A 16,444-nucleotide genomic window follows, 5' to 3' on the forward strand; every position below is an offset into this window, starting at 1 on the left:
CTCTGTAACTAAAGGTTAGGGTACTCTCTAACTAAATATTAGGGTACTCTCTGTAACTAAAGGTTAGGGTACTCTCTGTAACTAAAGGTTAGGGTACCCTCTGTAACTAAAGCTTAGGGTTAGGGTATTCTCTGTAACTAAAGGTTAGGGTTAGGGTACTCTCAGTAACTAAAGGTTAGGGTACTCTCAATAACTAAAGGTTAGGGTTAGGGTACTCTCTGTAACTAAATGGTAGGGTACTCTCTGTTACTAAAGGTTAGGGTAATCTCTACCTAAAGGTTAGGGTACTCTCAATAACTAAAGGTTAGGGTACTCTCTGTAACTAAAGGTTAGGGTACTCTCTGTAACTAAAGGTTAGGGTACTCTCTGTAACTAAAGGTTAGGGTTAGGGTACTCTCTGTAACTAAAGGTTAGGGTTAGGGTACTCTCTGTTACTAAAGGTTAGGGTTAGGGTACTCTCTGTAACTGAAGGTTAGGGTACTCTCTAACTAAAGGTTAGGGTCCTCTCTGTTACTAAAGGTTAGGGTACTCTCTGTAACTAAAGGTTAGGGTACTCTCTAACTAAATGTTAGGGTACTCTCTGTAACTAAAGGTTAGGGTTAGGGTACTCTCTGTTACTAAAGGTTAGGGTTAGGGTACTCTCTGTTACTAAAGGTTAGGGTACTCTCTGTAACTAAAGGTTAGGGTACTCTCTGTTACTAAAGGTTAGGGTACTCTCTGTAACTAAAGGTTAGGGTACTCTCTGTAACTAAAGGTTAGGGTACTCTCTGTAACTAAAGGTTAGGGTACTCTCTGTTACTAAAGGTTAGGGTACTCTCTGTAACTAAAGGTTAGGGTACTCTCTGTAACTAAAGGTTAGGGTACTCTCTGTAACTAACGGTTAGGGTACTCTCTATAACTAACGGTTAGGGTACTCTCTGTAACTAAAGGTTAGGGTACTCGCTGTAACTAAAGGTTAGGGTACTCTCTGTAACTAAAGGTTAGGGTACTCTCTGTAACTAAAGGTTAGGGTACTCTCTGTAACTAAAGGTTAGGGTACTCTATAACTAAAGGTTAAGGTTAGGGTACTCTCTAACTAAAGGTTAGGGTACTCTCTGTAACTAACGGTTAGGGTACTCTCTATAACTAACGGTTAGGGTACTCTCTGTAACTAAAGGTTAGGGTACTCTCTGTAACTAAAGGTTAGGGTACTCTCTGTAACTAAAGGTTAGGGTACTCTATAACTAAAGGTTAAGGTTAGGGTACTCTCTAACTAAAGGTTAGGGTACTCTCTGTTACTAAAGGTTAGGGTACTCTCTGTAACTAAAGGTTAGGGTACTATCTGTAACTAAAGGTTAGGGTACTCTCTATAACTAAAGGTTAAGGTTAGGGTACTCTCTAACTAAAGGTTAGGGTACTCTCTGTAACTAAAGGTTAAGGTTAGGGTACTCTCTAACTAAAGGTTAGGGTACTCTCTATAACTAAAGGTTAAGTTTAGGGTACTCTCTAACTAAAGGTTAGGGTACTCTCTGTAACTAAATGTTAGGGTACTCTCTGTTACTAAAGGTTAGGATACTCTCTGTAACTAAAGGTTAGGGTACTCTCTGTAACTAAAGGTTAGGGTACTCTCTGTTACTAAAGGTTAGGGTACTCTCTGTAACTAAAGGTTAGGGTACTCTCTGTAACTAAAGGTTAGGGTACTCTCTGTAACTAACGGTTAGGGTACTCTCTATAACTAACGGTTAGGGTACTCTCTGTAACTAAAGGTTAGGGTACTCTCTGTAACTAAATGTTAGGGTACTCTCTGTTACTAAAGGTTAGGGTACTCTCTGTAACTAAAGGTTAGGGTACTCTCTGTAACTAAAGGTTAGGGTACTCTCTGTAACTAAAGGTTAGGGTACTCTCTGTTACTAAAGGTTAGGGTACTCTCTGTAACTAAAGGTTAGGGTACTCTCTATAACTAAAGGTTAGGGTACTCTCTGTAACTAAAGGTTAGGGTACTCTCTATAACTAACGGTTAGGGTACTCTCTGTTACTAAAGGTTAGGGTACTCTCTGTAACTAAAGGTTAGGGTTAGGGTACTCTCTGTAACTAAAGGTTAGGGTTAGGGTACTCTCTGTAACTAAAGGTTAGGGTACTCTCTGTAACTAAAGGTTAGGGTACTCTCTGTAACTAAAGGTCAGGGTACTCTCTGTAACTAACGGTTAGGGTACTCTCTATAACTAACGGTTAGGGTACTCTCTGTAACTAAAGGTTAGGGTACTCTCTGTAACTAAATGTTAGGGTACTCTCTGTTACTAAAGGTTAGGGTACTCTCTGTAACTAAAGGTTAGGGTACTCTCTGTAACTAAAGGTTAGGGTACTCTCTGTTACTAAAGGTTAGGGTACTCTCTGTAACTAAAGGTTAGGGTACTCTCTATAACTAAAGGTTAGGGTACTCTCTGTAACTAAAGGTTAGGGTACTCTCTATAACTAACGGTTAGGGTACTCTCTGTTACTAAAGGTTAGGGTACTCTCTGTAACTAAAGGTTAGGGTTAGGGTATTCTCTGTAACTAAAGGTTAGGGTTAGGGTACTCTCTGTAACTAAAGGTTAGGGTACTCTCTGTAACTAAAGGTTAGGGTACTCTCTGTAACTAAAGGTTAAGGTTAGGGTACTCTCTAACTAAAGGTTAGGGTACTCTCTGTTACTAAAGGTTAGGGTACTCTCTGTAACTAAAGGTTAGGGTACTATCTGTAACTAAAGGTTAGGGTACTCTCTATAACTAAAGGTTAAGGTTAGGGTACTCTCTAACTAAAGGTTAGGGTACTCTCTGTAACTAAAGGTTAAGGTTAGGGTACTCTCTAACTAAAGGTTAAGGTACTCTCTATAACTAAAGGTTAAGGTTAGAGTACTCTCTAACTAAAGGTTAGGGTACTCTCTATAACTAAAGGTTAAGTTTAGGGTACTCTCTAACTAAAGGTTAGGGTACTCTCTGTAACTAAATGTTAGGGTACTCTCTGTTACTAAAGGTTAGGGTACTCTCTGTAACTAAAGGTTAGGGTACTCTCTATAAATAAAGGTTAGGGTACTCTCTATAACTAAAGGTTAGGGTACTCTCTGTAACTAAAGGTTAGGGTACTCTCTGTAACTAAAGGTTAGGGTACTCTCTGTAACTAAAGGTTAGGGTACTCTCTGTTACTAAAGGTTAGGGTTAGGGTACTCTCTAACTAAAGGTTAGGGTACTCTCTGTAACTAAAGGTTAGGGTACTCTCTGTTACTAAAGGTTAGGGTTAGGGTACTCTCTAACTAAAGGTTAGGGTACTCTCTATAACTAAAGGTTAGGGTACTCTCTGTAACTAAAGGTTAGGGTACTCTCTATAACTAAAGGTTAGGGTACTCTATAACTAAAGGTTAGAGTACTCTCTGTAACTAAGGGTTAGGGTAATCTCTAACTAAAGGTTAGGGTACTCTCTGTAACTAAAGGTTAGGGTACTCTCTATAACTAACGGTTAGGGTACTCTCTGTTACTAAAGGTTAGGGTACTCTCTGTAACTAAAGGTTAGGGTTAGGGTACTATCTGTAACTAAAGGTTAGGGTTAGGGTACTCTCTGTAACTAAAGGTTAGGGTACTCTCTGTAACTAAAGGTTAGGGTACTATCTGTAACTAAAGGTTAGGGTACTCTCTATAACTAAAGGTTAAGGTTAGGGTACTCTCTAACTAAAGGTTAGGGTACTCTCTGTAACTAAAGGTTAAGGTTAGGGTACTCTCTAACTAAAGGTTAGGGTACTCTCTATAACTAAAGGTTAAGTTTAGGGTACTCTCTAACTAAAGGTTAGGGTACTCTCTGTAACTAAATGTTAGGGTACTCTCTGTTACTAAAGGTTAGGATACTCTCTGTAACTAAAGGTTATGGTACTCTCTGTAACTAAAGGTTAGGGTACTCTCTGTAACTAAAGGGTAGGGTACTCTCTGTAACTAAAGGTTAGGGTACTCTATAACTAAAGGTTAAGGTTAGGGTACTCTCTAACTAAAGGTTAGGGTACTCTCTGTAACTAAAGGTTAAGGTTAGGGTACTCTCTAACTAAAGGTTAGGGTACTCTCTATAACTAAAGGTTAAGTTTAGGGTACTCTCTAACTAAAGGTTAGGGTACTCTCTGTAACTAAATGTTAGGGTACTCTCTGTTACTAAAGGTTAGGATACTCTCTGTAACTAAAGGTTATGGTACTCTCTGTAACTAAAGGTTAGGGTACTCTCTGTAACTAAAGGGTAGGGTACTCTCTGTAACTAAAGGTTAGGGTACTCTATAACTAAAGGTTAAGGTTAGGGTACTCTCTAACTAAAGGTTAGGGTACTCTCTGTAACTAAAGGTTAGGGTACTCTCTGTAACTAAAGGTTAGGGTACTCTCTGTAACTAAAGGTTAGGGTACTCTCTGTAACTAACGGTTAGGGTACTCTCTATAACTAACGGTTAGGGTACTCTCTGTAACTAAAGGTTAGGGTACTCTCTGTAACTAAATGTTAGGGTACTCTCTGTAACTAAAGGTTAGGGTACTCTCTATAACTAACGGTTAGGGTACTCTCTGTTACTAAAGGTTAGGGTACTCTCTGTAACTAAAGGTTAGGGTTAGGGTACTCTCTGTAACTAAAGGTTAGGGTTAGGGTACTCTCTGTAACTAAAGGTTAGGGTACTCTCTGTAACTAAAGGTTAGGGTACTCTCTGTAACTAAAGGTTAGGGTACTCTATAACTAAAGGTTAAGGTTAGGGTACTCTCTAACTAAAGGTTAGGGTACTCTCTGTTACTAAAGGTTAGGGTACTCTCTGTACCTAAAGGTTAGGGTACTATCTGTAACTAAAGGTTAGGGTACTCTCTATAACTAAAGGTTAAGGTTAGGGTACTCTCTAACTAAAGGTTAGGGTACTCTCTGTAACTAAAGGTTAAGGTTAGGGTACTCTCTAACTAAAGGTTAAGGTACTCTATAACTAAAGGTTAAGGTTAGGGTACTCTCTAACTAAAGGTTAGGGTACTCTCTATAACTAAAGGTTAAGTTTAGGGTACTCTCTAACTAAAGGTTAGGGTACTCTCTGTTACTAAAGGTTAGGGTACTCTCTGTTACTAAAGGTTAGGGTACTCTCTGTTACTAAAGGTTAGGATACTCTCTGTAACTAAAGGTTAGGGTACTCTCTGTAACTAAAGGTTAGGGTACTCTCTGTAACTAAAGGTTAGGGTACTCTCTGTTACTAAAGGTTAGGGTACTCTCTGTTACTAAAGGTTAGGATACTCTCTGTAACTAAAGGTTAGGGTACTCTCTGTAACTAAAGGTTAGGGTACTCTCTGTAACTAAAGGTTAGGGTACTCTCTGTTACTAAAGGTTAGGGTACTCTCTGTTACTAAAGGTTAGGGTACTCTCTGTTACTAAAGGTTAGGATACTCTCTGTAACTAAAGGTTAGGGTACTCTCTGTAACTAAAGGTTAGGGTACTCTCTGTAACTAAAGGTTAGGGTACTCTCTGTTACTAAAGGTTAGGGTACTCTCTGTTACTAAAGGTTAGGATACTCTCTGTAACTAAAGGTTAGGGTACTCTCTGTAACTAAAGGTTAGGGTACTCTCTGTAACTAAAGGTTAGGGTACTCTCTGTAACTAAAGGTTAGGGTACTCTCTGTAACTAACGGTTAGGGTACTCTCTGTAACTAAAGGTTAGGGTACTCTCTATAACTAAAGGTTAGGGTACTCTCTGTAACTAAAGGTTAGGGTACTCTCTGTAACTAACGGTTAGGGTACTCTCTATAACTAACGGTTAGGGTACTCTCTGTAACTAAAGGTTAGGGTACTCTCTGTAACTAAATGTTAGGGTACTCTCTGTTACTAAAGGTTAGGGTACTCTCTGTAACTAAAGGTTAGGGTTAGGGTACTCTCTGTAACTAACGGTTAGGTACTCTGTCTATAACTAACGGTTAGGGTACTCTCTGTAACTAAAGGTTAGGGTACTCTCTATAACTAAAGGTTAGGGTACTCTCTGTAACTAAAGGTTAGGGTACTCTCTCTAACTAAAGGTTAGGGTACTCTCTGTAACTAACGGTTAGGGTACTCTCTATAACTAACGGTTAGGGTACTCTCTGTAACTAAAGGTTAGGGTACTCTCTGTAACTAAAGGTTAGGGTACTCTCTGTTACTAAAGGTTAGGGTACTCTCTGTAACTAAAGGTTAGGGTTAGGGTACTCTCTGTAACTAACGGTTAGGGTACTCTCTATAACTAACGGTTAGGGTACTCTCTGTAACTAAAGGTTAGGGTACTCTCTATAACTAAAGGTTAGGGTACTCTCTGTAACTAAAGGTTAGGGTACTCTCTATAACTAAAGGTTAGGGTACTCTCTGTAACTAAAGGTTAGGGTACTCTCTGTAACTAACGGTTAGGGTACTCTCTATAACTAACGGTTAGGGTACTCTCTGTAACTAAAGGTTAGGGTACTCTCTGTAACTAAATGTTAGGGTACTCTCTGTTACTAAAGGTTAGGGTACTCTCTGTAACTAAAGGTTAGGGTTAGGGTACTCTCTGTAACTAAAGGTTAGGGTTAGGGTACTCTCTGTAACTAAAGGTTAGGGTACTCTCTGTAACTAAAGGTTAGGGTACTCTCTGTAACTAAAGGTTAGGGTACTCTCTGTAACTAACGGTTAGGGTACTCTCTATAACTAACGGTTAGGGTACTCTCTGTAACTAAAGGTTAGGGTACTCTCTGTAACTAAATGTTAGGGTACTCTCTGTTACTAAAGGTTAGGGTACTCTCTGTAACTAAAGGTTAGGGTACTCTCTGTAACTAAAGGTTAGGGTACTCTCTGTAACTAAAGGTTAGGGTACTCTCTGTTACTAAAGGTTAGGGTACTCTCTGTAACTAAAGGTTAGGGTACTCTCTATAACTAAAGGTTAGGGTACTCTCTGTAACTAAAGGTTAGGGTACTCTCTATAACTAACGGTTAGGGTACTCTCTGTTACTAAAGGTTAGGGTACTCTCTGTAACTAAAGGTTAGGGTTAGGGTACTCTCTGTAACTAAAGGTTAGGGTTAGGGTACTCTCTGTAACTAAAGGTTAGGGTACTCTCTGTAACTAAAGGTTAGGGTACTCTCTGTAACTAAAGGTTAGGGTACTCTATAACTAAAGGTTAAGGTTAGGGTACTCTCTAACTAAAGGTTAGGGTACTCTCTGTAACTAAAGGTTAAGGTTAGGGTACTCTCTGTTACTAAAGGTTAGGGTACTCTCTGTAACTAAAGGTTAGGGTACTATCTGTAACTAAAGGTTAGGGTACTCTCTATAACTAAAGGTTAAGGTTAGGGTACTCTCTAACTAAAGGTTAGGGTACTCTCTGTAACTAAAGGTTAAGGTTAGGGTACTCTCTAACTAAAGGTTAAGGTACTCTCTATAACTAAAGGTTAAGGTTAGGGTACTCTCTAACTAAAGGTTAGGGTACTCTCTATAACTAAAGGTTAAGTTTAGGGTACTCTCTAACTAAAGGTTAGGGTACTCTCTGTAACTAAATGTTAGGGTACTCTCTGTTACTAAAGGTTAGGGTACTCTCTGTAACTAAAGGTTAGGGTACTCTCTGTAACTAAAGGTTAGAGTACTCTCTGTAACTAAGGGTTAGGGTAATCTCTAACTAAAGGTTAGGGTACTATCTGTAACTAAAGGTTAGGGTACTCTCTATAACTAAAGGTTAAGGTTAGGGTACTCTCTAACTAAAGGTTAGGGTACTCTCTGTAACTAAAGGTTAGGGTACTATCTGTAACTAAAGGTTAGGGTACTCTCTATAACTAAAGGTTAAGGTTAGGGTACTCTCTAACTAAAGGTTAGGGTACTCTCTGTAACTAAAGGTTAAGGTTAGGGTACTCTCTGTAACTAAAGGTTAGGGTACTCTCTGTAACTAAAGGTTAGGGTACTCTCTGTTACTAAAGGTTAGGGTACTCTCTGTAACTAAAGGATAGGGTACTCTCTGTAACTAAAGGTTAGGGTACTCTCTGTAACTAACGGTTAGGGTACTCTCTATAACTAACGGTTAGGGTACTCTCTGTAACTAAAGGTTAGGGTACTCTCTGTAACTAAATGTTAGGGTACTCTCTGTTACTAAAGGTTAGGGTACTCTCTGTAACTAAAGGTTAGGGTACTCTCTGTAACTAAAGGTTAGGGTACTCTCTGTAACTAAAGGTTAGGGTACTCTCTGTTACTAAAGGTTAGGGTACTCTCTGTAACTAAAGGTTAGGGTACTCTCTATAACTAAAGGTTAGGGTACTCTCTGTTACTAAAGGTTAGGGTACTCTCTGTAACTAAAGGTTAGGGTTAGGGTACTCTCTGTAACTAAAGGTTAGGGTTAGGGTACTCTCTATAACTAAAGGTTAGGGTACTCTCTGTAACTAAAGGTTAGGGTACTCTCTATAACTAACGGTTAGGGTACTCTCTGTTACTAAAGGTTAGGGTACTCTCTGTAACTAAAGGTTAGGGTTAGGGTACTCTCTGTAACTAAAGGTTAGGGTACTCTCTGTAACTAAAGGTTAGGGTACTCTCTGTAACTAAAGGTTAGGGTACTCTATAACTAAAGGTTAAGGTTAGGGTACTCTCTAACTAAAGGTTAGGGTAATCTCTAACTAAAGGTTAGGGTACTCTCTGTAACTAAAGGTTAGGGTACTCTCTATAACTAACGGTTAGGGTACTCTCTGTTACTAAAGGTTAGGGTACTCTCTGTAACTAAGGGTTAGGGTAATCTCTAACTAAAGGTTAGGGTACTCTCTGTAACTAAAGGTTAGGGTACTCTCTATAACTAACGGTTAGGGTACTCTCTGTTACTAAAGGTTAGGGTACTCTCTGTAACTAAAGGTTAGGGTTAGGGTACTCTCTGTAACTAAAGGTTAGGGTACTCTCTGTAACTAAAGGTTAGGGTACTCTCTGTAACTAAAGGTTAGGGTACTCTATAACTAAAGGTTAAGGATAGGGTACTCTCTAACTAAAGGTTAGGGTACTCTCTATAACTAAAGGTTAAGTTTAGGGTACTCTCTAACTAAAGGTTAGGGTACTCTCTGTAACTAAATGTTAGGGTACTCTCTGTTACTAAAGGTTAGGATACTCTCTGTAACTAAAGGTTAGGGTACTCTCTGTAACTAAAGGTTAGGGTACTCTCTGTAACTAAAGGGTAGGGTACTCTCTGTTACTAAATGTTAGGGTACTCTCTGTAACTAAAGGTTAGGGTACTCTCTGTAACTAAAGGTTAGGGTACTCTCTGTAACTAAAGGTTAGGGTACTCTCTGTAACTAAAGGTTAGGGTACTCTCTGTAACTAAAGGTTAGGGTACTCTCTGTTACTAAAGGTTAGGGTACTCTCTGTAACTAAAGGTTAGTGTACTCTCTGTTACTAAAGGTTAGGGTACTCTCTGTAACTAAAGGTTAGGGTACTCTCTATAACTAAAGGTTAGGGTACTCTCTGTAACTAAAGGTTAGGGTACTCTCTATAACTAACGGTTAGGGTACTCTCTGTTACTAAAGGTTAGGGTACTCTCTGTAACTAAAGGTTAGGGTTAGGGTACTCTCTGTAACTAAAGGTTAGGGTTAGGGTACTCTCTGTAACTAAAGGTTAGGGTACTCTCTGTAACTAAAGGTTAGGGTACTCTCTATAACTAAAGGTTAAGGTTAGGGTACTCTCTAACTAAAGGTTAGGGTACTCTCTGTAACTAAAGGTTAAGGTTAGGGTACTCTCTAACTAAAGGTTAGGGTACTCTCTGTTACTAAAGGTTAGGGTACTCTCTGTAACTAAAGGTTAGGGTACTATCTGTAACTAAAGGTTAGGGTACTCTCTATAACTAAAGGTTAAGGTTAGGGTACTCTCTAACTAAATGTTAGGGTACTCTCTGTAACTAAAGGTTAAGGTTAGGGTACTCTCTAACTAAAGGTTAAGGTACTCTCTATAACTAAAGGTTAAGGTTAGGGTACTCTCTAACTAAAGGTTAGGGTACTCTCTATAACTAAAGGTTAAGGTTAGGGTACTCTCTAACTAAAGGTTAGGGTACTCTGTAACTAAAGGTTAGGGTTAGGTACTTTCTAACTAAAGGTTAACTTAAAGGTTAGGTTAGGGTACTCTATAACTAAAGGTTAGGGTACTCTCTGTAACCAAAGGTTAGGGTTAGGGTACTCTCTATAACAAAAGGTTAGGGTACTCTCTCTAACTAAAGGTTAGGGTTAGGGTACTCTCTCTAACTAAAGGTTTGGGTACTCTCTCTAACTAAAGGTTAGGGTACTCTCTGTAACTAAAGGTTAGGGTACTCTCTGTTACTAAAGGTTAGGGTTTGGGTACTATCTGTAACTAAAGGTTAGGGTACTCTCTATAACTAAAGGTTAAGGTTAGGGTACTCTCTAACTAAATGTTAGGGTACTCTCTGTAACTAAAGGTTAAGGTTAGGGTACTCTCTAACTAAAGGTTAAGGTACTCTCTATAACTAAAGGTTAAGGTTAGGGTACTCTCTAACTAAAGGTTAGGGTACTCTCTATAACTAAAGGTTAAGGTTAGGGTACTCTCTAACTAAAGGTTAGGGTACTCTCTGTAACTAAAGGTTATGGTTAGGGTACTCTCTGTAACTAAAGGTTAGGGTACTCTATGTTACTAAAGGTTAGGGTTTGGGTACTCTCTGTAACTAAAGGTTAGGGTACTCTCTGTAACTAAAGGTTAGGGTACTCTCTGTAACTAAAGGTTAGGGTACTCTCTGTAACTAAAGGTTAGGGTACTCTCTGTAACTAAAGGTTAGGGTACTCTCTCTAACTAAAGGTTAGGGTACTCTCTCTAACTAAAGGTTAGGGTACTCTCTGTAACTAAAGGTTAGGGTACTCTCTATAACTAAAGGTTAAGGTTAGGGTACTCTCTAACTAAAGGTTAGGGTTAGGATACTGTCTAACTAAAGGTTAGGGTTAGGGTACTCTCTAACTAAAGGTTAGGGTTAGGGTACTCTCTGTAACTAAAGGTTAGGGTTAGGGTACCCTCTCTAACTAAAGGTTAGGGTACTATCTGTAACTAAAGGTTAGGGTACTCTCTATAACTAAAGGTTAAGGTTAGGGTACTCTCTAACTAAAGGTTAGGGTTAGGGTACTCTCTAACTAAAGGTTAGGGTTAGGGTACTCTCTGTAACTAAAGGTTAGGGTACTCTCTGTAACTAAAGGTTAGGGTTAGGATACTGTCTATAACTAAAGGTTAGGGTTAGGGTACTCTCTGTAACTAAAGGTTAGGGTACTCTCTGTAACTAAAGGTTAGGGTACCCTCTGTAACTAAAGGTTTGGGTACTCTCTATAACTAAAGGTTAGGGTACTCTCTATAACTAAAGGTTAAGGTTAGGGTACTCTCTAACTAAAGGTTAGGGTTAGGGTACTCTCTAACTAAAGGTTAGGGTTAGGGTACTCTCTGTAACTAAAGGTTAGGGTTAGGGTACCCTCTCTAACTAAAGGTTAGGGTACTATCTGTAACTAAAGGTTAGGGTACTCTCTATAACTAAAGGTTAAGGTTAGGGTACTCTATAACTAAAGGTTAAGGTTAGGGTACTCTCTGTTACTAAAGGTTAGGGTACTCTCTGTAACTAAAGGTTAAGATTAGGGTACTCTCTGTTACTAAAGGTTAGGGTACTCTATAACTAAAGGTTAGGGTACTCTAGTTAGGGTACTCTATAACTAAAGGTTAGGGTACTCTATAACTAAAGGTTAGGGTACTCTCTATAACAAAAGGTTAGGGTACTCTATAACTAAAGGTTAGGGTACTCTATAACTAAAGGTTAGGGTACTCTATAACTAAAGGTTAGGGTACTCTATAACTAAAGGTTAGGGTACTCTCTATAACTAAAGGTTAGGGTACTCTATAACTAAAGGTTAGGGTACTCTATAACTAAAGGTTAGGGTACTCTATAACTAAAGGATAGGGTACTCTATAACTAAAGGTTAGGGTACTCTATAACTAAAGGTTAGGGTACTCTATAACTAAAGGTTAGGGTACTCTATAACTAAAGGTTAGGGTACTCTATAACTAAAGGTTAGGGTATTCTCTATAACTAAAGGTTAGGGTACTCTCTGTAACTAAGGGTTAGGATAATCTCTAACTAAAGGTTAGGGTACTCTCTGTAACTAAAGGTTAGGGTACTCTCTATAACTAACGGTTAGGGTACTCTCTGTTACTAAAGGTTAGGGTACTCTCTGTAACTAAAGTTTAGGGTTAGGGTACTCTCTGTAACTAAAGGTTAGGGTTAGGGTACTCTCTGTAACTAAAGGTTAGGGTACTCTCTGTAACTAAAGGTTAGGGTACTCTCTATAACTAAAGGTTAAGGTAAGGGTACTCTCTAACTAAAGGTTAGGGTACTCTCTGTAACTAAAGGTTAAGGTTAGGGTACTCTCTAACTAAAGGTTAGAGTACTCTCTGTTACTAAAGGTTAGGGTACTCTCTAACTAAAGGTTAGGGTACTCTCTGTAACTAAAGGTTAAGGTTAGGGTACTCTCTAACTAAAGGTTAGGGTACTCTCTATAACTAAAGGTTATGGTTAGGGTACTCTCTGTAACTAAAGGTTAGGGTACTCTCTGTAACTAAAGGTTAGGGTACTCTCTGTAACTAAAGGTTAGGGTACTCTCTGTAACTAAAGGTTAGGGTACTCTCTGTAACTAAAGGTTAGGGTACTCTCTCTAACTAAAGGTTAGGGTACTCTCTCTAACTAAAGGTTAGGGTACTCTCTGTAACTAAAGGTTAGGGTACTCTCTCTAACTAAAGGTTAGGGTACTCTCTGTAACTAAAGGTTAGGGTACTCTCTATAACTAAAGGTTAGGGTACTCTCTGTAACTAAAGGTTAGGGTACTCTCTGTAGGGTACTCTCTGTAACTAAAGGTTAGGGTTAGGGTACTCTCTGTAACTAAAGGTTAGGGTTAGGGTAGTCTCTATAACTAAAGGTTAAGGTTAGGGTACTCTCTAACTAAAGGTTAGGGTACTCTCTGTAAAGTGCTCAGGTTACCTGTGACTGGATGATGGCAGCATGACTCCCGTTGAAGGGGGACCTGCGGTCCTTGTCCCTGCGGTGACGACTGCTGCGCTTACTGCGCTGGAGTTGCTGTCGCAATTTAGCAATCTGGAGGAGAGAGTGTCACTATGTTGTTATTATGTTGAGTGTCACTATGTTGTCACTATGTGGAGTGTCACTATGTTGTCATTATGTGGAGTGTCACTATGTGGAGTGTCACTATGTTGTTATTATGTGGAGTGTCACTATGTTGTCACTATGTTGTCACTATGTGGAGTGTCACTATGTGGAGTGTCACTATGTTGAGTGTCACTATGTGGAGTGTCACTATGTTGTCACTATGTGGAGTGTCACTATGTTGAGTGTCACTATGTGGAGTGTCACTATGTTGTCACTATGTGGAGTGTCACTATGTGGAGTGTCACTATGTTGAGTGTCACTATGTGGAGTGTCACTATGTTGAGTGTCACTATGTGGAGTGTCACTATGTGGAGTGTCACTATGTTGTCACTATGTGGAGTGTCACTATGTTGAGTGTCACTATGTGGAGTGTCACTATGTTGTCACTATGTGGAGTGTCACTATGTGGAGTGTCACTATGTTGAGTGTCACTATGTTGTCACTATGTGGAGTGTCACTATGTGGAGTGTCACTATGTTGTCACTATGTGGAGTGTCACTATGTGGAGTGTCACTATGTTGAGTGTCACTATGTGGAGTGTCACTATGTTGTCACTATGTGGAGTGTCACTATGTTGTCACTATGTTGTCACTATGTGGAGTGTCACTATGTTGTCATTATGTTGTCACTATGTTGTCACTATGTTGTCACTATGTGGAGTGTCACTATGTTGTCACTATGTGGAGTGTCACTATGTTGTCACTATGTTGTCACTATGTGGAGTGTCACTATGTTGTCACTATGTTGTCACTATGTTGAGTGTCACTATGTTGTCACTATGTCGAGTGTCACTATGTTGTCACTATGTTGTCACTATGTGGAGTGTCACTATGTGGAGTGTCACTATGTGGATTGTCACTATGTGGAGTGTCACTATGTTGTCACTATGTTGAGTGTCACTATGTGGAGTGTCACAAAGTTGTCACTATGTGGAGTGTCACTATGTGGAGTGTCACTATGTTGTCACTATGTGGAGTGTCACTATGTGGAGTGTCACTATGTTGTTATTATGTGGAGTGTCACTATGTGGAGTGTCACTATGTGGAGTGTCACTATGTGGAGTGTCACTATGTTGTCACTATGTGGAGTGTCACTATGTTGTCACTATGTGGAGTGTCACTATGTGGAGTGTCACTATGTGGAGTGTCACTATGTGGAGTGTCACTATGTTGTCACTATGTGGAGTGTCACTATGTGGAGTGTCACTATGTGGAGTGTCACTATGTTGTCACTATGTGGAGTGTCACTATGTGGAGTGTCACTATGTGGAGTGTCACTATGTTGTCACTATGTTGTCACTATGTGGAGTGTCACTATGTTGTCACTATGTGGAGTGTCACTATGTTGTCACTATGTGGAGTGTCACTATGTGGAGTGTCACTATGTGGAGTGTCACTATGTTGTCACTATGTGGAGTGTCACTATGTGGAGTGTCACTATGTGGAGTGTCACTATGTGGAGTGTCACTATGTTGTCACTATGTGGAGTGTCACTATGTTGTCATTAAGTGGAGTGTCACTATGTTGTCATTATGTGGAGTGTCACTATGTGGAGTGTCACTATGTTGTCATTATGTTGTCACTATGTGGAGTGTCACTATGTTGTCATTATGTTGAGTGTCACTATGTGGAGTGTCACTATGTTGTCACTATGTTGTCACTATGTGGAGTGTCACTATGTGGAGTGTCACTATGTGGAGTGTCACTATGTTGAGTGTCACTATGTGGAGTGTCACTATGTTGAGTGTCACTATGTGGAGTGTCACTATGTTGAGTGTCACTATGTGGAGTGTCACTATGTTGTCACTATGTGGAGTGTCACTATGTTGTCACTATGTTGTCACTATGTGGAGTGTCACTATGTTGTCATTATGTTGTCACTATGTGGAGTGTCACTATGTGGAGTGTCACTATGTTGTCACTATGTTGTCACTATGTGGAGTGTCACTATGTTGTCATTATGTTGTCACTATGTTGTCACTATGTTGTCACTATGTGGAGTGTCACTATGTTGTCACTATGTTGTCACTATGTGGAGTGTCACTATGTGAGTGTCACTATGTTGAGTGTCACTATGTGGAGTGTCACTATGTTGAGTGTCACTATGTGGAGTGTCACTATGTTGAGTGTCACTATGTGGAGTGTCACTATGTTGTCACTATGTGGAGTGTCACTATGTTGTCATTATGTTGTCACTATGTGGAGTGTCACTATGTGGAGTGTCACTATGTTGTCACTATGTGGAGTGTCACTATGTTGTCATTATGTTGTCACTATGTTGTCACTATGTGGAGTGTCACTATGTTGAGTGTCACTATGTGGAGTGTCACTATGTTGAGTGTCACTATGTTGAGTGTCACTATGTGGAGTGTCACTATGTTGTCACTATGTGGAGTGTCACTATGTTGTCACTATGTTGTCACTATGTGGAGTGTCACTATGTTGTCACTATGTTGTCACTATGTTGAGTGTCACTATGTTGTCACTATGTTGTCACTATGTGGAGTGTCACTATGTGGAGTGTCACTATGTGGATTGTCACTATGTTGTCACTATGTTGAGTGTCACTATGTGGAGTGTCACTATGTTGTCACTATGTGGAGTGTCACTATGTTGTCACTATGTTGTCATTATGTGGAGTGTCACTATGTTGTCACTATGTGGAGTGTCACTATGTTGTCACTATGTGGAGTGTCACTATGTTGTCACTATGTTGACACTATGTGGAGTGTCACTATGTGGAGTGTCACTATGTGGATTGTCACTATGTTGTCACTATGTTGTCACTATGTGGAGTGTCACTATGTTGTCATTATGTTGTCACTATGTTGAGTGTCACTATGTTGTCACTATGTGGAGTGTCACTATGTTGTCACTATGTTGTCACTATGTGGAGTGTCACTATGTGGAGTGTCACTATGTGGATTGTCACTATGTTGTCACTATGTTGAGTGTCACTATGTGGAGTGTCACTATGTTGTCACTATGTGGAGTGTCACTATGTTGTCACTATGTGGAGTGTCACTATGTTGTCACTATGTTGTCATTATGTGGAGTGTCACTATGTTGTCACTATGTGGAGTGTCACTATGTTGTCACTATGTGGAGTGTCACTATGTTGTCACTATGTTGACACTATGTGGAGTGTCACTATGTGGAGTGTCACTATGTGGATTGTCACTATGTTGTCACTATGTTGTCACTATGTGGAGTGTCACTATGTTGTCATTATGATGTCACTATGTTGAGTGTCACTATGTTGTCACTATGTGGAGTGTCACTATGTGGAGTGTC

The 16,444-nt window shown here is 39.7% G+C and overlaps 1 protein-coding gene across 1 annotated transcript in view; it reads right to left on the reverse strand.

Annotated features, from left to right (window-relative positions):
* The window catches only part of LOC135570705 (protein FAM117B-like), an 80,794-nt gene that overhangs the window by 27,760 nt on the left and 36,590 nt on the right, over nt 1-16,444 (reverse strand). Inside the window, exon 4 of the mRNA XM_065016665.1 lies at nt 12,966-13,079. Within this exon, the coding sequence (XP_064872737.1) occupies nt 12,966-13,079 (114 nt within the window). The remainder of the gene's footprint in view (nt 1-12,965; nt 13,080-16,444) is intronic.

The sequence above is a fragment of the Oncorhynchus nerka genome, unplaced genomic scaffold, assembly GCF_034236695.1.
Source record: "Oncorhynchus nerka isolate Pitt River unplaced genomic scaffold, Oner_Uvic_2.0 unplaced_scaffold_914, whole genome shotgun sequence".
Taxonomy (NCBI): Eukaryota; Metazoa; Chordata; class Actinopteri; order Salmoniformes; family Salmonidae; genus Oncorhynchus; species Oncorhynchus nerka.